This window comes from Lepidothrix coronata, unplaced genomic scaffold (genome assembly GCF_001604755.1).
Source record: "Lepidothrix coronata isolate B3197 unplaced genomic scaffold, Lepidothrix_coronata-1.0 Scaffold199, whole genome shotgun sequence".
Lineage (NCBI taxonomy): Eukaryota > Metazoa > Chordata > Aves > Passeriformes > Pipridae > Lepidothrix > Lepidothrix coronata.
In genome coordinates, this window is record NW_016690379.1 from 808,182 (window position 1) to 830,750 (window position 22,569).

Consider the following 22,569-nt stretch of genomic DNA (forward strand, 5'->3'; position numbering starts at 1 on the left):
CCATCCCATCCCATCCCATCCCATCCCATCCCATCCCATCCCATCCCATCCCATCCCACTCCCTGCCACGGGCAGGGACACCTTCCACTGTCCCAGGTTGCTCCAAGCCCCATCCAGCCTGGCCTTGGCCACTCCCAGGGATGGGGCATCCTTTGGGAAATCCATCCCAGCCCCTCTCCACCCTCCCAGGGAGGAATTCCTTCCCAACATCCCATCTCACCCTGCCTTCAGTGGGAAGCCATTCCCCCTTGTCTTTCCCTCCATGCCCTCATCCAAAGCCCCTCTCCAGCTCTCCTGGAGCCCCTTTAGAACCCACCCCCCCCAAATTTTCCCTCTCTTTGCACCCTGACCCATCTCGAGGGATAACTCACCCCAGAATCCCGTTTTTTTTTCCCCCTCCCAGAAGTCCACCCGCTGCTGGGCGTGAAGGGAGATGGTAAATCCAAGAAGAAGCAAGCAGGCAGGCCTAAAGGATCAAAAGGTAAAGACAAAGATTCTCCATTTAAACCGAAACTCTACAAAGGGGACAGAGGTGCTTTACCTCTGGAAGGAGCAGCGAAGGGTAAAGTGCAGGCGGAGCTGGGACAGCCCTTGACAGGTAAGGAACCAACCTCAGCACCCCTGGCTTGCTTGGTGGCCTTGCTTTGTGCAGCCCCTTCAGTCCTTAGAGGTGTTTTTAGCTCCCCCTCAAATGGCACTTTGCTCACTCAGTGTTTGGCTGCTGTCAAGGAGAGGCAAAATTGGAGCTTGGGGTGAAGTGGAACTGCTGTCAGGATTCGGGGGGGAAACGATACCTCGGGTAGGAAGAGCTTTAGGAGGGGTTCAGGGGAAGTTAGGCACTGCTTCCAGAGGAGAAAAAATCATTTGGTCTCTTCAATAACTTCCATCAGCTCTTGCATAAACAGGAAGGACGTGGTTTGGGTTGGTTTGGGGGGAGAAATGTAACTGGTGAAGGGTTCTGAAGCTGCAGTTGGCACTTTGTGCCATCAGTGCCAGGCAGAGGGACAGGGAACAGAGAAATCCCACAAGGAAGGAGGGAAAGGAGCATCACTAATGGTCTGTTTGATAAATGGACCCCGAGACAAAGCCCAGGAGCTGAATTTTCTAATCCAAGCTGTACAGCAGCCTCATTTCAACTGCAGAAGGCACAGTTACTGTAGGTCAGGACAGGCTTGGGGGGATTTCCCCCCCTTTTTTGCTTTTTGGTTCTATTTTGTTGGTTGTGTGCTAAAGCAGGGCAGTTGCAGTCGCCTTTGTTGGGGCCCAGACTGAGTCTGAGAGACACTCAAGTGTTTCCCATGGTCTCATTTGCCTCTTTTCTGGGAAAAGCTCATCCAAGCCCAGCACAGAAGGCACAAGTTTGGCTCCAGCGATGTGGAATCCATTTATTTTTAGATTTTAATGAAGAGCTCAGGGTTGAAATACGAGCAGCTTCAAAGGCACAGTGGAATTGATACATCAAATTTTGCATTTCCTTGAACTCAGCAGCTGCTGCTGTGGATTTTTAGAGTGTCCAGAAGTGATTGATTCCCCCCCTTCCTTCCCTCACTGCTGGTCCTATGCTGCCCACCCTGCTCCTTGTCCTTCCTGCTCAGCTCCTCACTGTTGCTTGTACTGGTTCTGATCATGATGTGCTGTAACAGGGAATGGGATAAAAGGGATGAAAACGGGATAAAAGAAACCTGGAAAAACGTGGGGGATGTTTCCTGGGCTTCCATTTGATGCCTTTTCACTGCAAAATGCAGGAGTTAAACAGCCCAGGGCAGCCTTGGGAGGGGCTGAGGAGCTGCTGGTGGCAGATCCACTGGCAGGGGGTGACTCTTCTGAATTCCCAGCTCAGGAAGGGACATCCAGCAGTGTCAGAGGATGTCAGGGATCATTCAGAAAAGAGTTGCTTTATCTAGAAAACCTCGTTCTCCTTCATTTTTTTTTCTGGAAAAGCTGCCATGTTTGGTGCTCTCTGCTTTCTGGTAACTCCTGTGTGGGGCTGGTCACTTATCTTCCCCCTGTCTCTGATCTCTTTAGCAGGTGGTGCAATCTCAGAATTGTTGTGAAGACCCTCCTTTACCCTCCTGTGCTCTTTCCTCTGTTGGCACCCTCCTGTGGAAACGGCTGGAATGCTCAGTCAGAGGGGCTGCCAGAGCCAGCAGACTGACTGCTCATGGATTCAGGGAGTGACTGGTGCCAGGAATGGCTCTGGAAGAGGCTGCTCTCCGTGGGTCAGTGGGGGATGCTGGCTCAGGTCGTGCCATTGGAGAGGGACTCGTTGGACTGTCCTGGTGGTGACAAACCCTGCTGTCCCCCCCTGCCACTCCAGAGCTCCCCAGCCTTTGTCTAAATCCTTTTCTTCATTCCTGGACTGAAGAACACCCCCAGTGTGTGTTTTTACTCCTGATGTGACTGTGTATCCTGCAAACTGCCCTTTCCCTGCTGGGAATTCTCCTTTGGAGTCCTGTTATTCCTGCCCAGCATTCCCAGGAGCTCAGTGCTCCCTGCTGACCTTAGTGCTGCTGCTGCTGCTCCTGGGCCAGGCTTTGGGGCATCTCCAGTGGAGGGACATGGATGAGAAGAGCCAGGACACCTCTGGAGTCTGCAAAGGCTGAGCCTTCACTGGGTGGATATTTTTGAGACTCTGCTGGTGGGAGAAGGAGCAAGTGAAAGGAGCTCTCCATAAAATATTCAGTTGATGTGTTTTCTCCCAGCCTGTGATACCAAAAGCTGTGTTGGCAGGTTCTGTCTGTCCTTGCAAGTGTTTTTATTCCCTTCCCTGGGAGGTGCCCTGCCAGAAATAACTGGGTTCCTCCTTCACTGCTGGGGACTGGGAGAGGGTTAAAAACAGAACCAGGGTTTCTCTCAGCTGAAACAGGGCTTTTTCAAAGGGGTTTTCTTTTTTTTTTCCCCCACTTCTGGGTTAAAAATGGAAGAAAGGTGGATGCTGACAGCTCATTCCAGCCATGCTCTAACCTTTTATTCCTTAAGGACAGCTGGAATATTTTCCTTGTAGGAATGGGAAGAGGCACTTTCTCTGTCAACACCCACAGCCTGAACATCTTGTACTCCACCAACATCCTGGTAAAAGGAAGTTTTCATTCCTAAGGACCCTCCTTTCACAGACTTTTATAGCTCCTGTGCAACACTTCCAGTTTTTCCCCAGTGTAATTATTGGGATTATCATGATTATTTAAAGTATCAGAGTGTCCTGCAGACATTAAAACCAGGGAGTCACAAAGAGATTTATTCATTTGCAGCCAGAAATGTGCAGTGGCTGCCTGGGGAAGAGGGGGAGACATTTTGATTCAGAAGCTTTTTAAAAACTGTTATTTTCATTTCCAGCTTGGGTACATTTTGCTTCATTTAATGGAATTCGTTATCAACGAGTACAATATTAGTTTTCTTCGTTCTTTTCTGCTCGTGGGATGACTCTGATGTGTCAAATCCACCAGTGTTTGGTGTGCCTGACCCCCCCCAAGCTTTAAAAATGCACAGCTCGTGGTTTGAAGCATTTGATTTGCCCCAGACTGAGCTTTCCACGGCTGGTAAAGCTTCTCTGTACAGTGTAAATGTCCTGGGTTTATTTTTTTTTCCTCTCAGCCCTATAATTTTATTTTCTGGTCTCTGGAGTTTTGTACAGTATTTGTCAGGTGCTGGCTTGGTGGTAGAACAAGGTGTCAGGTTGGTGTTTGTAAATAAAGAGGTACCTTTTCATTTCCTAAAATCCTGGGGGTCGTGGTGATATTTGGGAATCCCACAGCCCAGAGGGGAGCTGGGTGGGCAGGGCACCTCCAGGGACATTGGGTGTGGGAAATGCAGCTCCCCAGAATTCCTCATTTTAAGTTCAAGGGAATCAGGAAGAGAAATGTGTGGATTTATGGTGAAGGGCTTGGCAATCCCAACGTGGGCAGCCCGTGGGTGGGTTGGTGAGGACGGGGATGACCCTTGGTCAAGGACTGGAGACAGCACAGTTCTGTGGCCCAGAAAACTGGGAATGACCCCATGAAACCCAGGAACTGTGGGTTTTGTGGTGAAGAGCAGCAGTGCATTGTTCCTTTGGGATGGCTGAGCTCCAGGTGAATCCCACTGGGATCTCTCCTCTCCAAGCAGGGTCTGAGTGGCCTCTGCCTTAGAGGAACATGAGGATTTTGGGCTCAGATCCCTTTGGAGTGGTGGCTGTGACAGAGCAGGGGACATCCCTCTGATGGGGGGTGGTGCTTTTGGTTCCTCATCCCAGAGGATTTGCTTTGCCTTCCCTTTGTTCCTCCTCGGAATGTTTGGGGCTGTGACATCAGCTCTGCTCCCCTGGGAGTGGATCTGGGTGTCACCAGAGGCAAACCCCTGCCCAGACTGCCTTGGATTTCGGTGGATCAGAGTGGCTGGAGGTTGGAATGTTGGGTTTGAGCTGGGGGAGTGCTTTAGGCTGGGGGATGTGTGGGTAGGTCAGAACTGAACAGGTCCTGCACAAGGAATTGGGATTTCCTCGTGCTCCACAGCATTAGTTTAAAGATTCCTGCAGTAATCACCTCTGCCACTCTGTAGCTTGGTGGGAAAATTAAAGTGGAGCTTCTTTACAGTGGAAATTTGCCTGAAAAGGCAGAGAAAGTCTTGCAGAGAAGGGAGAACATCTTCTCCTCTAAGCTATCAAATACACCCAAATTGCTGGAATGTGCTGGATGGGAACATTCCCGCCCTGCTGAAGGAACTGGGATTCCTGACTCACGTTCGGGGGGGCACAGGAATGGGTTGCTGGGTCTCTTTTGGCAGTGCTGTGCTTCCAGCCTGGCAGGGTCTCTCCTGGTGGAGGGATCTCTCCTAGGGGAAGGATCTCCCCTAGTGGAAGGATTTTTCCTAGAGGAAGGATCTTCCTTAGTGGAAGGATCTCTCCTAGTGGAAGGATCTCTCCTAGTGGAAGTATCTCTCCTAGTGGAAGGATCTCTTAGTGGAAGGATCTTCCCTAGTGGAAGGATCTCTCCTAGTGGAAGGATCTCTTAGTGGGAGGATCTTCCCTAGAGGAAGGATTGAAGATGGTGCTGGTGGGATTTCAGAAACACCAAGTGTGAAGATTTACAGAGGATGATTCTGGGGGGTGTTTTGGCTGCTGAATTCAGGTTGAGGAGCTGCCATGAAGCCCTTGGAGCAGAGCCACGTCCCCGGGCTGGTGCTGAGTGCCCTGTGTGTCCTGGCCGTGGTGTCCCCGGGCGAGGTGCCCGTCCCGAGCGAGGTGCCCATCTCGGAGGAGATCCTGGAGCAGCTCAGGGCGTCGGTGGCCAGGATCGCCGTGAACTCCACACCCTGCAGCGTCACCTGCGGGCCAGGCCTGAAGCTGGAGGAGCTGTGTGAGGTGACCCCGGCCGGGGAGAGGAGGAACTGCTCCCTGGTCAGCTCCTACTGCCTGGGCACCTTCCTGTGCGGGCTCCGGCACCTCACCGTGCCCACGGGGCAGCCCCTCCAGCTGCCCTGCCTGGCCCCCGACGCCCCCAGGCCGGGCAACCACGGCTACAGCTACACCTGGGAGCTGGCCCGGGGCCTCATCACCACCAACGACCTCCTGTTCGAGCCCCTGAGGAACTCCAGCCCCGCTTTGAGCTTCTCCCCCGCGCGGGAGGCGCACGCCGGGACCTACCGGTGCGATGTGCGGCTCCGGGGCACCTCCAAGCCCATCAAGAGGGTCTACTTTGGCCTCAGGGTCATCCCTGGAGACCTGGTGGGGCTCAGCTTCCAGCAGTCCCTGACCTGGGAGCAGAAGCTGGAGGGGAACCTGAAGGAGGGGAGCGCCGGGAACGGCAGCCGGGAAGGGCGGGAGCGCTTCTGGGAGCAGGAGGAGTTCTCTGAAGCTGTGCTGGGAATTGGGAGCGGAGTGCTGGGGGCCATCCTGCTCAGCCTCCTGCTCTGCTGCTGCCAGAGGCTTTGGAGAAGGAGAGGAGCAGAGAAATGAAGGGAGATTCCTGCAGTTGTTTGTATTTGTCTCTTTATTGGTGTTAAGGGGGAATTCGGGGTGTGGTTCTTGGGGTGGTCTGTGTAGGGCCACGGCTGGACTTTGGTGATCCTCGTGGGTCCCTTCTGACTCAGGAGATTCCAGTGATTCCATGAGTGTTTTATGTGATATTTGTGCTTTATTTTCCGGCTGACACAGATTTATTCAGGAATATTTCCTTGCCCTTTGGTGCTGAGTTAGTGCAGGGTTTTAGAGCAGAGCCTGAGTCTCACTGGAGCAGCGCAGACGGGTGGGACGAGGCACTTTGCCTCCAGTGGAGTTCTGGAATGATCCAGGCAGGATTTGGAGGACACTGAGCCACGGCAAACAGCTGCCAGCTCACAACTGTGCTCCTCTGATGGGTCTCTGTTTTACCTCGAGGTCTCTGGGGGTTTTATTTAACTTGCCACCCTTATTCCCCAAATTTCTCCTGCCTCGCTGAGAGCTCCGTGGGGCTGGAGCTGCCACAGCTCAGGGGTTGGTGGGGGATGTTCCTCCAGCAAGAGCAGATTTCCTGGCTGGCTGAGTCCTTTCCCCAGCTCCAAGGGTTTGGTCACAGTGGCTGTGGGGACGAGGGATGGAGCAGCACTGCCTCCTTCCCTGGGGACACATCTCCTCCCACTGGAGCCTGGAAAACTCCAGGTGTCCTCAGGGCTGGTTGGAGTGTGCCCTGTTCCCTCTGAGAGCTGAGCAGCAGAGCAGGAGCACAGACAGACCTTCAGCTTAGGAACAAGCAGACCTTGTTCTTAGTGTGTTTTTAGTCCTGACTCAGAGCTGAGCTCAGCCCTGAAACGCTCCAAGGGGGAGGAAGGGAAGAGTTCAGTGGGTCTGTGGGTCTTTCCTGGTGGTGAACAGCAGGAAGCAGCAGCTCTGCAGGGGTGTTGCTTCCCCCTTGGAAGCACAATCAGGGACCTACGAAGTTCCTCCCCTTTTTACTTTCTTATTTTCCAGCAAACAACTCTATTTATTCTCTGTTTCCTTTTTTCCCTGTGAATTACAGGAATGCAAAGCACACTCAATTCCAGGGAAAATAACCATACAGCCCTGATACTAAAGATGGAAACATTACAATTAGTTTTTCTTTTTAGCAGAATGACACAAAAATGCTTTAAATGGAGGGAAACACTTTTATTTGCCAGTGAAAACTGAAATAGGCACTTCCCACCCCTGCTTTCCAGAGCTCTTTTTGCCTTCTGAACACGAAGAAAATGGGCAAATTGGGAGTGACCCACCACGGGGGAGAGGGCTGGGAGCTGATGCTTAAAATCAACCAGGAGCTGCCCCATCTGGGGACCTTCTCTGCTCTTTGTGATGGAAATTGGGGACTCTGCATCCTGGGGGCAGCTGTGATTTTAAAAAACCTGGCCAGAACGACATGAAAGCTCCAGCAGAGCCCATTTCCCCCTGCTCAGCTGAGGAGGTCAGAGTGGGAGCCAAAAGGCTCCTTTTTCATCTTTTTATTATGTCTCTCTCTTTTTTTTTTTTTTTTTTCTTCCTGAGGGGACCCAGATGCCCCAGGCAGGGAAGATTAATATATATAATTTTAATGCTTAATTTGAGATGGAAGCCTGGGATGGACAGTGTGGCTCCAGCTGTCAGCAAGGAGGGGACTGGGCCTCTTAATGGCACTTTCCTGGGGTGCTTTTTGATTAAGTGTGTTGGGGGGTGTTTAACTAAACAGGTCTGTGGGGGCTGGAGGGGAGGGAGGGAAAAAGGGACCAGGAGAGGTTGGAGGTGCAGGAAGGTCAGTGCAAGCAGCTGAAGCAGGAACCTTTCCAACAGCATCTCCCCATCCCTGCTTCTCTTCCCAGCTCTTCCTGAGAGATGGGGGTTTCCTCGGGCACCACGAGAGGAAGAACAGCAAGAAAAAAAAAAAAAAAAAGGTGTCTCTTCGTGCCGTGAGTTGGGAACTGAGCTCTTCACCCTCCCCTGGAGGAGGGGGCTCCGTGCAGACCTTTGGTGCTGCCGGTTCCCAGCTGGAGGAGTTTGTGTGGAACAGACTCCTCGGGAAGCAATTAGTGCTGAGCTGCTCCAGCCAGACTGGGAGAGGGAGGGAGCGGAGCCGCTGACGGCTTTGGCACCTGGGGAGGGGGAACTGATAACAGGAGGGGGAGCTGATAACAGGAGGCCTTGGCAGCGCCGGGAATCGCTGGGAGCTCCTGGAATAGCTGAGTGACTGCCTTGGTGTAACTCTGCAGCAAAGGAAACAACCCCCCCGAGCTGCTTTTGGGCCAGCCTGGGGGACTCCTCCATTAATTAATGGGACTCCTCCATTGATTGATGGGACTCCTCCATTAATTGTGGCCCCTGTTCCTGCAGCAGCTCCACGATCTGCTGGGATAAAGCTCTGGGATAAGTATTCTTGTCCCCCCTTTCCCCTCCTTTCTGCTCCTCCTCTCCAGGTTCTCTCCACCCCCCAGCCCAAGCCAGCGGGCTGGGAAGCTTCCCCTGCCGGGCAGGACGTGCTGTGTTCTCTCCCCGGGGTGTTCCCAGCAGCTCCCGCCTGTTTGTCAGCCCGGATCCATTTGTCTCCCTGATTTCTGCCCAGTGCAGCCCGTTTAATGAGGGTCCTTGGGCAGGGATTCATCCCAATCCTGGCTGCTCCCTGCTGGGATCTCTAATGATGCTGCCCCTGCCCTGGCAGAGCCCTGGGCAGCAGAAATCCCTGAGCTCATAACACCAGTGAGGAGGGGAGTCTCTGCAGCTCCTTTTCCCTTTTTCCTTTCCCTTTTTCCCTTTTTTCTTTTCCCTTTTTCTTTCTCCTTTTCCTTTTTCCTCTCCCTTTCTCTCTTTTTTCTTTTCCCTTTTTCTTTTTTCTTTTTCCTTTTCCTTGTCCCCTTTCCTTTTTCCTTTCCCTTTCCCTTTTTTCCCTTTCCCCTTTTCCCTTTTTCTTTTTCCTTCTCCTTTTTCCTTTTCCCTTTTTCTCTTTTTCCTTTCTCTTTTTCTCTTTTTCCCTTTTTTCCTTTTCCCTTTTCCCCTTTCCTTCTTCCCTCCTTTTCTGTGCCTCACTTACCCCCTCTGATAAATCACCAGCACCAGAACTGCCCCAAACAAGCCGCTCTTGGTCTTAATTTGACTTGCACCTGCACAAACCCCGAGCTGTGGGGTCTGCAGAGGGATTTTCCTGCCACCACCCGGCCCTGAACTTGGCCTTTCTCATCCTCCAGTGGGAACCCTTTGCTCTCCCTCCCTCCTGTCCTTCCCTCGGGGGTTTCCCGGGGTTTTCCCTGCAGTTCCATAACCTGCCACTGCCTTTTCTGGCTCCACAGCTTTGGAGGATCAGCGAATTCCCCCAGACTGGAGGTGGGTAATTCCTGGAGAGCTGCAGAGGGGCCTGGGAATGACAGTTCCTCCCTCATCCTGCCCTGTGCCAGCAGGAGCCTTTGGCTGCTGTTCCCACTTTATCCTGGGTATTATTTGTCATGGGAACAGGGAGGTTTCCTTCCTTCGTGCAGGTGGGCTCGAGGTGTTACCACGTTTCCATTACGTTTATTTTTCTTTGCCTGGGTTAAAACATTCCTGTTGTTTGCTAAACACAGGGAGCCTCCTCCCCTCATCCCAGAGCTGCTCCTCCCACCCTGGGAACCCACCTGGGCTTTTCCCTCTTTGCTTCCAGGGCTAGGGATTAATTGTGATGGGTTACTCTGGATATACACAACAGGGAGACCAGGGGGGTTATGGAATCATGGAATCATTAAGGTTGGAAAAGACCTTTTAAGATCCTCAAGTCCAGCGATCAGCACTAAACTACATTCCCGAGTGCCACATCCACGTGTTTTTTGGACATTTCCAGGGATTCTGACTCCAGGGCAGTCCCTGGGCAGCCTGTGATCTCTCAAATGCTCCCCAAGACTTAGGACACAGCAGTTTAAAATGGTTAAAAAGGGCAAGGAATTGGCATTTAACGTGGAAACTGTGCCAGGGCCTTGGCAGGGCTTAGTCCTGCAGCTGCAGCCCTTTGCCAGGTAATTCTGGGGGCTGGGAGTGTTGTCCTTTGGGAAGGAGGGAGGGAAAGGCCCCTAAAAGCACCCTTGGGATCAACCCAGCAGCAACAGGAATCAACCCTCATTAACTTTGGTCGACTGCTTTACTGGGAGGCAGAGATTTCAACAGGAGCATTATTCCCAGCCAGTTCAGGGAGTGGTGCATCCCATCTTTTCCCAGCTAAAGGTGCCCCTCAGCATCCCTGTGCTTTGGGCTGTTGAGCCTGAAAGCCAGACCAACCTCTGGGCTGGATCTCAGTCCTGCAGCCCCAGGCTGAGCCTGACATTTGGGCTGTTTGAACTCTGTGTGCAGGGAGAGGAATCTGAGCCCAGATCCTCCTCATTGTCCCAGTGGTGGCTTCCTCAAGTCTCCAGTTCTTGTTTCAATCATGGAATATACTTTTCCCTCCTCCTTTAAGCCCCTCTATTGAACTGGGATTTACTGACACCTCCATTTTTAGGCAGAGCTACTTTTTTTTTTCTTTTTTCCCTAGAAAACTATCTCCTTTTCCCTTTTTCCCCCAGACAGGAAGGAAAGAAGCAAACAGGGTCACGACACCACCCCAAAAGCACGTGGGACATGGGGAACACTGAAGTTGCACCTCAGAGCAGCTGAGACAAACCCCAGGCTGGGGCAGAGATCAATCCTCCCCTGGCTTTAGCTCCTTGGGCTGGTTGCTGCAGAATTTGGCTCATGTTATGGGGAAGAAAGAGTAAATCCTGTCCCATAGCTCCTCAGAGATGGTGTGGAACGTGCTGCTCACTGAACTCTCAGTCCCCGTCCATCCTCTCTGTCCCCCCCAAAAAACAATTCACTGTACAGAGTTAAAAAAAAAAAAAAAAGTCCAATTTAGCAGTCTGGTTATCTCATACATGGCTTCATAAGGCAGAAAACCTACTGGGTGCCGTGTGGGGAGGGGGAAGCTGGCTGCAGAATTCCCAGGGAATTCTTCCTTTCCTCGTCCCTTTAAAAAAGTTTCATCGGTCAAAGAGCCACATCTCTCGTAGGAAACCTCACGTTCCTCCAAACCAAAAAAAAAAAGCTGTTTTCTTTCCTCCTCCTTCTCCTCCTCTGTCAAATCCTCTCCCCGTGGTGCTGCTCTGGTACAAAGTGGGAGTTGCAGCAGCCGAGGGTTGTGGTTTTCCCGCCTGGATCGGGGGGAATCACGTCCCGAGTCCCGCGTCCGGCCTCGGTCAGAGCTCCAGGGAGCTGATCAGGGCCACCATGAGCAGGGAGTTGGTGGTGATCACCACAGCCTGGGGCCTCGTCCCCGAGTCTTCCACCATCATACTGGTCCCTGGAAAAGAGAGGGACAGGGAAGGAGCGGCTGCCTGGTGGCACCGACAGCGGGGGACTCGAGGTGTTGGTTGTGGGGCTCTGTGTGCTCCTGTTTGTCACCGAGGAACCTCCCAGGAATGCTGGTGTTGGAAGAACAATCTGGAGATGGGGTCTGAGTGTTCACCCCCGGATCAAGGGAACCTGCTGGGGGGGCCCAGAGTCAGGGTGGGTCACAAACAGTCAGGATTTCACTCTTAGCAAAGAACTTACTTCTTAGTTTTGAACTCTGGGTGAGTTGGGGGACTGGGGGGTCTCGAGGGCTTTAGCTGCAAATATATAAGGTGGGTCCAGGCTGGAGTGAAAGGTCGTCAGAGCTGGGGGAGAGGTTTGGGGGGAGGATGGAGAGCGATGTGTCAGGAGTTCTTCTGAGTGAACAGCACAAGGGAACCAAAGGCCATTTCCAGAAAAGCCCAATTCCAGAAAAGCCCAATTCCAGAATCTCAACCTAAAATCCTGGGGTAGGGTGTTCTCCCGTGTCCCTGGAAGGGGGAGTGGGATTTAAAAACACCCTGGCATTGGTGGTTACACCCTGGCATTGATGGTTACACCCTGGCATTGGTGGTTACACCCTGGCATTGGTGGTTACACCGTGCTGTGGGGTCAGGTGGGGGAGGAGGTGGGACTGGGTCACCCTTTGTCCCGGCACAGCGGTGGGAAGGACGGGCAGGGGAGCTGCAGGTGACTCCTCTCTCTGAGCTCCTGGGAAGCACCTTGTGAAGGGCAGAGGAACAAACCTACCACTGTTCCGGAGGATGTGAACTTCTGCAGGGGTGCCGTCCCCCCCCGGCCCCGTGACCCGGATCTGCACGAAGGCGTGGGTGAAATCCTCGGGGATGGGGATGTCGATCCGGCTCTTGCTGGCCAGGTACAGGGTGGGGGCAGAGTGGGAATCCTGCCTGTAGAGCATCTGTTGGGAGAGGGAACTGTGAGTTTTGTGTTTTCCTGGGGGTCACTCCCCCCTGAGGGCGGCCCAGCCCCGTCCTGCCCGTACCTTGTACCCCGTCACCGCCGACTCGTCCGCCCTCGCCACCACCGGGTCCCACTTGATGGTGACTGTGGAGCCAGAGAAAGTCCAGGAGATGTTGCCAGGTGGCCTTTTCGGTGCTGAGGGATGCAAAGCAAGACAGGGGTTCAGTGATCTGGGTTGTGCTGGTTACAGCCACCTCCTGAGGCTCCGTGAGCAGGGCTGATGTCACCCCCGGGGAGGGTTTAAAGGCCACCAAAGGTGAGCCTGAGCACAGAGCTCAGGTGAGGGATACACAGAGCTCAGGTGAGGGATACAGAGATCCCAAGGTGAGGGATACACAGATCTCAGGTGAGGGATACACAGCTTTAGGGTGAGGGATACACAGAGATCAGGTGAGGGATACACAGCTCCAGGATGAAGGATGCACAGCTCTCAGGTGAGGGATACACAGATCCCAAGGTGAGGGATACACAGCTCCAGGGTGAGGGATACAAAGAGCTCAGGTGAGGGAAAAACAGCTCCAGGGTGAGGGATACACAGCTCTCAGGTGAGGGATACACACAGTTCAGGCAAGGGATACACAGATCTCAGGTGAGGGATATGCAGCTCTAGGGTGAGGGATACACAGATCCCAAGGTGAGGGATACACAGATCCCAAGGTGAGGGATACACACAGCTCAGGTAAGGGATAGACAGAGCTCAGGTGAGGGATACACAGACCACAATTCTGATCTCGGAAAATTCAGGGAAACCGTTCCGTGGATGACAAAAAACAGCCTCAGAGCAGCAGGATAAAGAGTGACTCAGGTTTTTGGGGGTCCCGTGGAGGAAGCAGCGGCCCAGGGGAGGGGGATGTGCAGCCTGGGGGGGTCACTCACGTGGCCTGGTGGTGGTGACGTTGGTGGAGGCGCTGGGGGGGCCGGTCCCAGCCCGGTTGTAGGCTCGGACTGACACGTGGTAGTTGGTGTTGGGGTTCAGCCCTGTCACGTGGGCAGATGTGACCAGCCCTGCTGTCCTCACCCTGTCAGCTGCCTCCTCCTTGTCCCCGTCCTTCCAGTACCGGATCTGGGCAGAGAAGGACCCAGGGGGTTTTAGTAAGGACAGAGGCATCTGCAAATCCACAGCCAGGGCTGGAGACCCCTGGCTGTTATTTATTAGTTTGCTCAGTGTGTGCCTGGGACTGAGGTGGAAAGGCAACCAGGACAAAGGGGATGTTTCTCTCTCAGTCTCTCCTGTGAGCAGCAGTCCCACCCCCATCAGAGCCACTTGGCTCTTCATTATCCTCCCCCTTTGGCAACAAAATGCTGTTTCCTTCCAGCTCACTTGACCTGGGGGAGTTTTCTTTGCTGGCCTCTCCCACCTCAGCCTCAGTGTCTCCCATCCCAGGCCTGTACCTCGTAGCCCAAGAGCACTCCCGTGACATCCCCCTGCTCCACGGGCTCCCAGGACACATCCATCTCCGAGGACAGAACAGACTTGGCCACAACTCTGTAAGGAGCCACTTTGGGTTCTGAAAAAGACAAGGAAAGGGAATAAACTCCTTTTTCCTGGCTCTGGGCAGCAGCACTTGGGCACCAGACAAAGGGCTGTCCTGCAGCCCCATCCCCCTGCGGGCAGACAGCTGGTGCTGTGGGACAGAGCAGAGCCAGGGGAAGGGATTTAGGGACTTAGGAGGACAAGCAGGGCCACAGCTGGGTGTCCTGGGGGTCTGTGTCTGCTCTCAGGCTCTGGGGCAGTCGTGGCTGGGCTGGGGGAACATCTCTGGGTGTTTGAAGGAGCAGATGAACGTTCCAGTGTTCTGGGAGCCAAAGGAACCTCTCCTGTCGCTGAGCTCCCAGACAGACCCAGCAGGGACCTGGCTGAGGGCAGAATAGGGTGGATTCTGAGTCCCTGCAGGCAGAGAATGGTTTGGGTTGGAAGGGACATTGAGGTCCATCCCGTTCCACCTTCCACTAGCCCAGGTTGCTCTGGACACTTGGACACTTCCAGGGATGGGGCAGCCACAGCTTCTCTGGGCAACCCGTGCCAGGGCCTCACCACCCTTATAGTAAACAATTTCTCCTTAAAATATCTAATCTAAGCCTGCCCTCCTTCATCCTAAAGCTATTCCCCCATCCTGTCCCTCCATCCCTTGTCCCCAGTCCCCCTCCAGCTCTCCCAGAGCCCCTTTAACCACTGGGAGGGGCTCTCAAGTCCTCCAGGCTGACCCCCCCCCGGCAATCCCACCCTGGTGCAGCCCCTGTACCTTCCTCAGCCGAGTACACGATGGCAGTGAGGCTCTCGGGCCCCTCTCCCTTCCTGTTGTAGGCCTTGATCTTCACCTCGAAGGGGGTGTAGGGCGCGATGCTCTCGTTGCGATACACGTAGTGCAGGGACTCGGCGTGAGGCACCCGCGCCGTCAGCCAGCCCTGGGAGCCCTTCCTCCGGAAGGACACGAGGTACCCAAACCCATCCCCGTTCTGGTAGTCCCTCAGAGTCGGCTGTGAGGGGAGAGAGTGCCTTCAAACTCGCTAAAAAGTCATCAGCAATGAACTGAACCCCCCGAGCCCACCTTTGAAGGGTTGGGGGGACAGGCACTGCTTCGTCCTGGCCAGAGACAGGCAGTGAATCATTCCAGCTGCCTGTGCCCCTTCCAAGGATTTTCACATATTTCTATTCTATTCCTAGTTTACTTCTATTCTATTCTATTCTATTCCTAGTTTAGTTCTATCCTATTCTATTCTAGTCTTATTCAATTCTATTCCTAGTTTAGTTCTATTCTCTTCTATGCTATTCCTATTCTATTCTATTCTATTCCTATTCTATTCTATTCTATTCTATTCTATTCTATTCTATTCTATTCTATTCTATTCTATTCCTATTCTATTTCATTCCATTCCATTCCATTCCATTCCAAATTTACTTCTATTCTATTCTACTCTATTCCTAGTTTACTTCTATTCTATTCTATTCTGTTCTATTCTATTCTCTTCTGTTCTATTCTATTCCATTCCACTCCACTCCACTCCATTCCATTCTATTCTATCCTATTCTGTTCCATTCTGTTCTGCCAAACAAAGAAATCAACGTTCATTTGTTCTGAGTTACACAATTCCCCTCATTAATTAGTGCTCTGTCCCTCACTGGCTAATTTGCTCCGTATTCTTTGCTCCCCTTCTCCTCAGACAGCGAGTCTCCGACTCTCAGGCTCTGATATCTCTGCTAATCCCCTCTGTATCTCCTGATTACTCCACCGTGTCTCTGAATGGCCACGAATTTAAGATCCCAGATGTCCAATCTTCAGCTGCCTCGAGCCTTGTCTACTGAAGCCCATCAGAGCCACTCCAGAGAGACTCAAAGGTTCAGTGGTTTAAAGATCAAACCGGCAGGAGGCTGCAGAACCAAACCCAGGCACTTGCTGCCATCGATTAAAATGTAGGGAAGTTCTATCATTTCCAACAAAGCCAGTGAGATTTTTTTGACCAAGTTTGGCTCAACAGAATCGTAACTGGAGCAGTGATTTCCCAAAGGGAATGGCCCGGGCTCCTCCCCTTGGCCCCCAGCCAGCACTCACCGTCCAGTTGATGATGAGCTCGTTGGGAGCCCCTCCACCGCCGCCGAGCCCAGATGGTGCCACAGTGGGCGCTGTCAGGTCCCCAAACAAAAGCAGACAGCACAGGTTGGGTTAAGGGGGTGGCAGTGATGGAGACGGGCACAGACACGGCGCGTCACGGGCGGTGACAGCTCCTGTGGAGGGGCTGCTCTCTTTTTTTTTTACCCGTGGAAATCAGGTCTGGAACACCGGCTTGTGCCTGCCCAGCTCAGCTCTGAGGGGACAGGGATGAAGCTCAAAGGCAGGGATGTGGAGGGGAGTTTTTATTGGAAAGGAGTTACTTTGCCTTTGGCACACTGAGAGCAGTTCTGCTGCTCTTCCAGCCCTCATGACAGCACCTTCAGGCAGCCAGGGATGGGATGAACATTCCCAGCTCTTTGCTGGGAAATCTACCTTGTTCTTGCAGAACTGTGCTCTGTGATACAACAGCTCTTTCCCCTTCCTTGCCTTGCTGCCCAGAAGGTTTGAAGGCAGGGTTTATAATGCCAGGGTTTATAATGTTCATATGCTGCCTCTAACGCCGGGGAAGTCACTGCCAGCTCTGCCACTGCTTCGTGTTTGCCATGGAAATGGGCAGAGAGGCAGAAAATCCTGTGATGGCCTCACCTCCAGGAGCACTCGAGGGGATGATTAATCCTTTGGGACCAAGCCAGCCTTCCCCCTCCAGCAGGCAGGGACAGATCCCTCGGGTCCCCACACCTACCTGCTTCCTTGGTGCGGATTTTGCTGGAGGGTAAACTCGGCTCCCCCACTCCCAGGATGTTACTGGCCAAGACCCGGAACTCGTAATCCATCCAAGGGATGAGGTTCACCACCTGGGCTGTCTCTGCATTGCCTTCAATGTTTACAGGATCTATATAATCCAATAACACCAGAGGAGGGCGAATAGAGCGAGTGGCAGCACAGAGCAGGGGCTCACCAGTGCCTGGTGGCCCTCGAGGGCTGTGTCCCCAGTGCTGCCATCGAGACACTTACTGGTCCTCATCTGCTTCCACTTGCTGGAGAGGAGGGTCCTGGCCTCGATGAGGTACCTGGCGATGGGGCTGTGGTTGTCAAAGCCACGGCTCCAGCTCAGCTGGACGCTGGTGTCACTGATGTCTCTCACCACCACACCCCCGGGGGGGCCGGGAGGCCCTGGGAGACAAAGGGACGTGTTACTCAGGTCAAAGATTTGGAGCTTCATCGCTCTTTGCATTGTGCAGGTTGTAAATTGACATCAGGCCTTTCTTTTCTGGGGGCTGGGAGGCCTCACCTCCAGTTTTTACCCTCCAGAAAAAGCTCCTTTCAAATCTCACAGAATCACTAAGGTTGGGAAAAGACCTCCAAGGTCACCAAGCCCAACCTTTGACCGAAAACCACCACCACGCCCATTAAGCTGCGTCACGAAGTTCAGATATCAGACCGTGGGGTGGCCGCAAGGGGAGGGCAAACTGATCCCTTGCAAGGGCCATGCCACGACTTAGGGGCCTGTGAGGGGCAGGGAGGCTCCTGGCAGAGCAGTTACCCCGGACGGTGAGCGTGGCTGACTCCGAGGCGCTGTCCACCACGGTCTGGGCCGTGCACGTGTAACGCCCCGAGTGCCTCAGCTGCGCGTTGGAGATGCTCAGGTCCCCGATGGCTTCCTTCTGCAGGGGAGAGAGAACAGGCAGTGGGGAGGGTGTTTGAACCCGATCACGGGTCAGAGTTCGTGGTTTGGGTTTGCAAAGCTGGGTTTTGGTAGCGAGGGGGGTGTGGAAGTGGGATCTGTGAGGAGCTGCTGGACGATTCCCCCGTGTGTGATGGGGCCCCAGGGCCAGCTGGCCCCGAGAGGGACCCACTGCTGGCCAAGGCTGAGCCCATCAGGTGGCCTGTGCTGAGTCTGTTTTGCTCATGGTGGTGATCACTGAGTGACCTGAGTGATCTGAGTGATCCCTGAGTGACCTCTGAGTGATCTGAGTGACCTCTGAGTGATCTCTGAGTGACCTCTGAGTGATCTGAGTGACCTCTGAGTGACCTGAGTGATCCATGAGTGACCTCTGAGTGATCCCTGAGTGACCTCTGAGTGACCTGAATGACCTCTGAGTGATCTGAGTGATCCCTGAGTGACCTCTGAGTGATCCCTGAGTGAGCTCTGAGTGATCTGAGTGATCTCTGAGTGATCTCTGAGTGATCCCTGAGTGACCTCTGAGTGATCTGAGTGACCTCTGAGTGATCCCTGAGTGACCTCTGAGTGATCTGAGTGACCTCTGAGTGATCCCTGAGTGACCTGAGTGATCCCTGAGTGACCTCTGAGTGATCCCTGAGTGATCCCTGCCTGCCCTTATCTCGACCCACGAGCCTTCCCCTCTCCCTCGTCCAGCTGAGGAGGGGAGTGATCACAGAATCACAGAATGGTTTGGGTTGGAAGGGACCTTAAAGATCATCTCATCCCACCCCCTGCCACAGGCAGGGACACATTTCACTGTCCCAGGTCGCTCCATCCAACCTGGCCTTGGACACTCGCAGAGATTTGGAGTTCACAACACCTCTTTGGTGGGTGCTGGTGCCCAGCCAGGCTCAGCCCCCCCCAGACACACAAACAACGAGGCTGGCACTAATTCCCTGTCCCTTTTGGTGGCACAGGAGTGCCCCGTGCCCTCACCACGCTGGCTCGCCGGTAGTGCCCCTCAGACTTGTCGAAGTCGATGGGGAAATCGTCCAGGGCCCAGGTGAAGGTGAGGTCCATGGTGGGGTCGTGGGACGCGTGGCACTGCAGGGTGAGGTTCTCACCCACGTTGATGTCAGCGCTGGATGGTGCCAGGGTGATCTTGGTGGCATCTGCAGAGAAAGAGCGGGGAGGGGCTGTCAGCTGAGAACGTCCACGTGCCAGTATCCCAACCAACCAACACCTTTCCAGCTCGTCCTCCCTCTGGGCTTTGACAGGAGGAAGGGGAGGGATTGCGGTCCTTAGAGAAGGGAAGTGCTTTTCTCCAGGTTGGTGGGGGATGTGGTGGGTCAGCACAAGGTTTTGCTGCTCCACAGGCTGAGATTACTTTGATTCCCCGAGTACTGCATTGGTTTGGGGGGTATAAGGAGAGGAGAAATATCCCATCAGTCATTCTTAGACGTTTCTTGCTCGACTGACCCCAAATCAAGGCAAACAGCTCTACCTCGAACAGAGAGGATCCCAGTGCTGTTGGCTTTGCCCATGAAATTCTCAGCAAAGCAGGTGTATTTTCCCTCATCAGATTTGCTGATGTTCTGGAGGATCAAGGTGCCATCTGCAGTAATAGTCACCCTGGAGAGGGAGAGGAACCACACAAGAGGAAGGTTAACAATGGCTGTTCACTCTCTACCCCTGGTAATTTCCAGCACTTGCTGCTTTTAGAGAAATCAGAGATTAAAAAGACAGACAGAAAAATATCATGTTTTCTAAAGGAGAAATTAGAGGAACAACAAAGCTCAGGGACGGAGCAGCACATTTGGGTCATCAAGTCCAGTCTTCTGGCAAGAAAAAAAAAAAAGTGATTTTAGCTACAGTTTCTAGGCAGAAGCTGAGTCTGTGCTGCTACCTGCTGCTGTTGACCAGAAGCTCAGTCCCCTTGGTCCAGAGCACAGTGGCTTTGGGTGCTGCTCGTGGCTGGCAGGGGATGATGACCTTCCCACTCCGGGCTGCCGGGATCAGCCGCTTCACTGGGCTGAGTCTAAAATCTGGTGCTAAGGCTACAGGGGGGAAAAAACAGGATTAAGGAATGGTCAGAACCCCCTGCTCTGGGGGCGTTTGAAGTGCCAAGTGACTGGGTATTGATCTGTTGTTGGATGGCTTGGTAAGAGAAGCGAGGCAGTATCTGGAGAGCGGGATGAAAGGAGTGGTTCCTCTGCTGCTGGGTGGGTTCTAACACCTGCCAGGGCAGGTGTTGGGTGACACACCTGAGGCAGGTGTCGTGTGCCACACCTGTTTACACAGCAATGGGAATGGCCCTAACAAGTGCAAGGTCTTGGAGAGACACAAGAACAGCTGCTTTGGAATATGTTGAGGATATTCTCTTCAATATCCTGCCCGAAGTCCCCAGCACAGACATCCAGCTTGCCTAAAACTCCTCCTGGGACTGCAGAGAGAATTGGGATTTACCTGTTGCCCTCAGTGTCTCAATGTTGAGCTCAGGGCCTTTAATTTATCTCTGGAATCTCCTGACCACGAGGAGATGAACTTTTAGACCAGTGTGGAACAGGTTTGGCATCAGTTCAGCTCCAGTCACCATCCATCAAGACAGGCTGAATGGATGCTGAACTCTTGGGGTTTTGACCTTTTTCCTCCAAAAAAGAGGAGCTTGTAGTGGAAGAGAATTTGTAGTGCTTCTGCTGGGTGTCCTGTACACTCTCTGTGGCTAAACAGATGTCCTTGTTCTCTTTCAGAGTTACTGAATTTACACAGGATTTAGATTTTTAAAGGGTTGTAGAGTGTCTTATTGGACCAGCAGCTACATTTCAATGGTGAGTGAAGCAGTTTTTGTCTGCTCCCATCTTTAATCTGGGATCGCGAGCATCGGGACGAGTCTAAAATGCTTCAGTGTCCCATTGAAACCCAGAGCTCTGGGAAGGGAGGAATTACCTTGCACTGTTAATTCAGCACTTGCATAAACTGTGCCATGCTTGTTCTCAGCCACACACTGATACATGCCAGAGTCCTCCAGGACTAGCTTGGAAAATCTCAGCTCTCCACCGCTCACTTCGATGCGGTTCTGTGCAAACAAGAGGATGAACCCATTAGATGAGAAAAAAACCAAAAATGGAACTCAATCCTCGGGTGGCCAGGGTTGAGTTTCATTGCAGACTCTTCGGAGCCAGCCTGGTTTTCCATGGGAGAAAACTCAGGGTGTGTTTTTATGGCCGTCCAGTCTCTCCCCCACGTCGCCGTGCTCTGCTCGCTGAGACTGCCGAGCGCCCGGGCAGCACCGTGCAGGTCAGACCAAGGCAGGTATTTCTCTGCCCTGATAACTGGCTGTGAGTCCCTGCAGCTGCACGAAGCAATGGCTGGGATGGCAGTGCCAGCAGAGGGAACTTGGGATCGTGGCAGTTGCTTTGCAGCCTCATGGGGGCACATGGAAGGGGGATGCGGGGTGAGGAACGGGCTGGGGATGCGTTTGCAGCGAGGCAGGAGAAGGGGCTGAGTCTGGAGGAGCAGGGTCGGAGCTGGGGGGTGCTGGGGGGGTTGGGGGGGCTGTCAGGGGTACCTGGGAGCTCAGGGGCTGCCCGTCCCGGAGCCACCTGACCGTGGGCCGAGGTTTGCCGGCGGCCGCACAGCTCCAGCGCAGGTCAGACCCGATGTCGGCCTCCGTGTCCGCGATGACCTTCAGCCACTCGGGCTGGGCTGTGAGAGAGGGGACAGAGCCAGGAGCTCAGCTCGGGGGGCAGTGCTGCCAGGCAGGCAGCAGGATGCCCGTGGCACATGGGTTGGCACAGCAGGAGCAGCCTCGTGCTCCTGTGAGTGAAGCAGAGCTGGGTCCCGCAGGGCTGCGGCTGCTGCTCTGCACTGGCTGCACTGGATGGATCCACAGCCAAGGAGGAACTTGGGGGGTTCTCTCCCTAAGAGTTAATGCAGCCACTCCTGAACTATGGAGTCATGGAATCCCAGACTGGTTTGGGTTGGAAGGGACCATAAAGCTCACCCAGTGCCACCCCCTGCCATGGGCAGGGACACCTTCCACTAGCCCAGGTTGCTCCAAATTATCCAACCTGACCCTGGGCACTTCCAGGGATGGGGCAGCCACAGCTTCTCTGGGCAACCTGTGCCAGGGCCTCCCCACCCTCCCAGGGAAGAATTCCTTCCCAATATCCCACCCAAACCTGCCCTACTTCAGCCTAAGACCATTCCTGAACTTCAGGATAAGAGGCAGGATTTGAGATGGTGGTTTTGCTCCTAAAACCTCAGTTTGTGCCCAGGGCACCTTGCTGTGCTCTGCAAAGGCACATATTTAAGTGAAAGACCCGTGTTTGAGGGTGTTCCCTTGGGTGAACACACGTCCAGGGGTTACCTTGGATGATGATCCGGCCCTGGTGGGTGTCTCTGCCTTTGATGTTCTCAGCCTCGCACTCGTAGGTGCCCTCGTCCTCAAAGCCAACATCCTGGATCTGCAGGAGGGGCTCGCTGCCGATCCACTTGGAGGACTGGGAGCCATCCAGCTTCCTCCACTTTATCTGGGGGACAGGGCTGTGGAAAAGCCAGGCTGGTGAACCTGGGTGACACCACAGCTCAGAGCAACCCCGTCCCCACAACCCCTGGGTGCCCTCCCAGCCGGGCCTTGGCCAGCAGGACGGACGGCTGGAGCCACTTCCCCTTTCCCACTCTCCCTCCCTCTCTGGCCTTCACCAGGGCTGCTGGAGAGAGGGGGTGTGAGGCTGCAGGTTCTGCCATTCCCTCCCCATGCCGAGCCCGAGTGACACGGACACTGCACTCACTTCCCAAAGGCAAAGCACTCCAGAGTCACCGCCTGCCCTGCCAGGGCGTAGGTGTCTGCAGGGAACCTGGCCTTGATGCTGGGGGCGAACTGCCGGGCATCTGTCGGGGGGAAAACGTGGTGAGGAGCCCTGGAGGACTTCAAAATATCCTGGAGGGCTCCAAAATGTCCTGGAGGAACTCCAAAATATCCTGGAGGACTCCAAAATGCCACCTAGGAGGGGAGGTCTCAAAGGGCAGAGGGACCCGCAGGGTGACACGACTTTCCCAGACCTTTGTGTGGGCAGAGGTTTCATTTGCTTCTC

The 22,569-nt window shown here is 53.8% G+C and overlaps 3 protein-coding genes across 3 annotated transcripts in view; 2 read left to right on the forward strand and 1 right to left on the reverse strand.

Annotated features, from left to right (window-relative positions):
• The window catches only part of RBBP5 (RB binding protein 5, histone lysine methyltransferase complex subunit), a 10,042-nt gene extending 6,327 nt beyond the window's left edge, over window positions 1-3,715 (forward strand). Inside the window, exons 11-12 of the mRNA XM_017832081.1 lie at window positions 404-598; window positions 2,026-3,715. Of these exons, the coding sequence (XP_017687570.1) occupies window positions 404-598; window positions 2,026-2,054 (224 nt within the window). The 3' untranslated portion in view covers window positions 2,055-3,715. The remainder of the gene's footprint in view (window positions 1-403; window positions 599-2,025) is intronic.
• Window positions 3,716-4,266: 551 nt separating this feature from the next.
• On the forward strand, window positions 4,267-14,755 carry TMEM81 (transmembrane protein 81). Its single transcript, XM_017832160.1, has 3 exons — window positions 4,267-4,376; window positions 5,103-5,944; window positions 14,745-14,755. The coding sequence occupies exon 2, from the start codon at window positions 5,117-5,119 to the stop codon at window positions 5,927-5,929; it is 813 nt and encodes a 270-aa protein (XP_017687649.1). The 5' UTR covers window positions 4,267-4,376; window positions 5,103-5,116; the 3' UTR covers window positions 5,930-5,944; window positions 14,745-14,755.
• Window positions 10,442-22,569, reverse strand: part of CNTN2 (contactin 2) — a 29,315-nt gene continuing 17,187 nt past the window's right edge. Inside the window, exons 7-23 of the mRNA XM_017832159.1 lie at window positions 22,267-22,366; window positions 21,843-22,018; window positions 21,042-21,178; window positions 20,420-20,549; window positions 19,380-19,530; window positions 18,978-19,105; window positions 18,470-18,645; window positions 17,354-17,474; window positions 16,825-16,983; window positions 16,553-16,702; window positions 15,811-15,881; window positions 14,503-14,737; window positions 13,652-13,767; window positions 13,136-13,322; window positions 12,282-12,394; window positions 12,029-12,197; window positions 10,442-11,249 (exon numbers count right to left, since the gene is read on the reverse strand). Of these exons, the coding sequence (XP_017687648.1) occupies window positions 11,146-11,249; window positions 12,029-12,197; window positions 12,282-12,394; window positions 13,136-13,322; window positions 13,652-13,767; window positions 14,503-14,737; window positions 15,811-15,881; window positions 16,553-16,702; window positions 16,825-16,983; window positions 17,354-17,474; window positions 18,470-18,645; window positions 18,978-19,105; window positions 19,380-19,530; window positions 20,420-20,549; window positions 21,042-21,178; window positions 21,843-22,018; window positions 22,267-22,366 (2,423 nt within the window). The 3' untranslated portion in view covers window positions 10,442-11,145. The remainder of the gene's footprint in view (window positions 11,250-12,028; window positions 12,198-12,281; window positions 12,395-13,135; window positions 13,323-13,651; window positions 13,768-14,502; window positions 14,738-15,810; window positions 15,882-16,552; window positions 16,703-16,824; window positions 16,984-17,353; window positions 17,475-18,469; window positions 18,646-18,977; window positions 19,106-19,379; window positions 19,531-20,419; window positions 20,550-21,041; window positions 21,179-21,842; window positions 22,019-22,266; window positions 22,367-22,569) is intronic.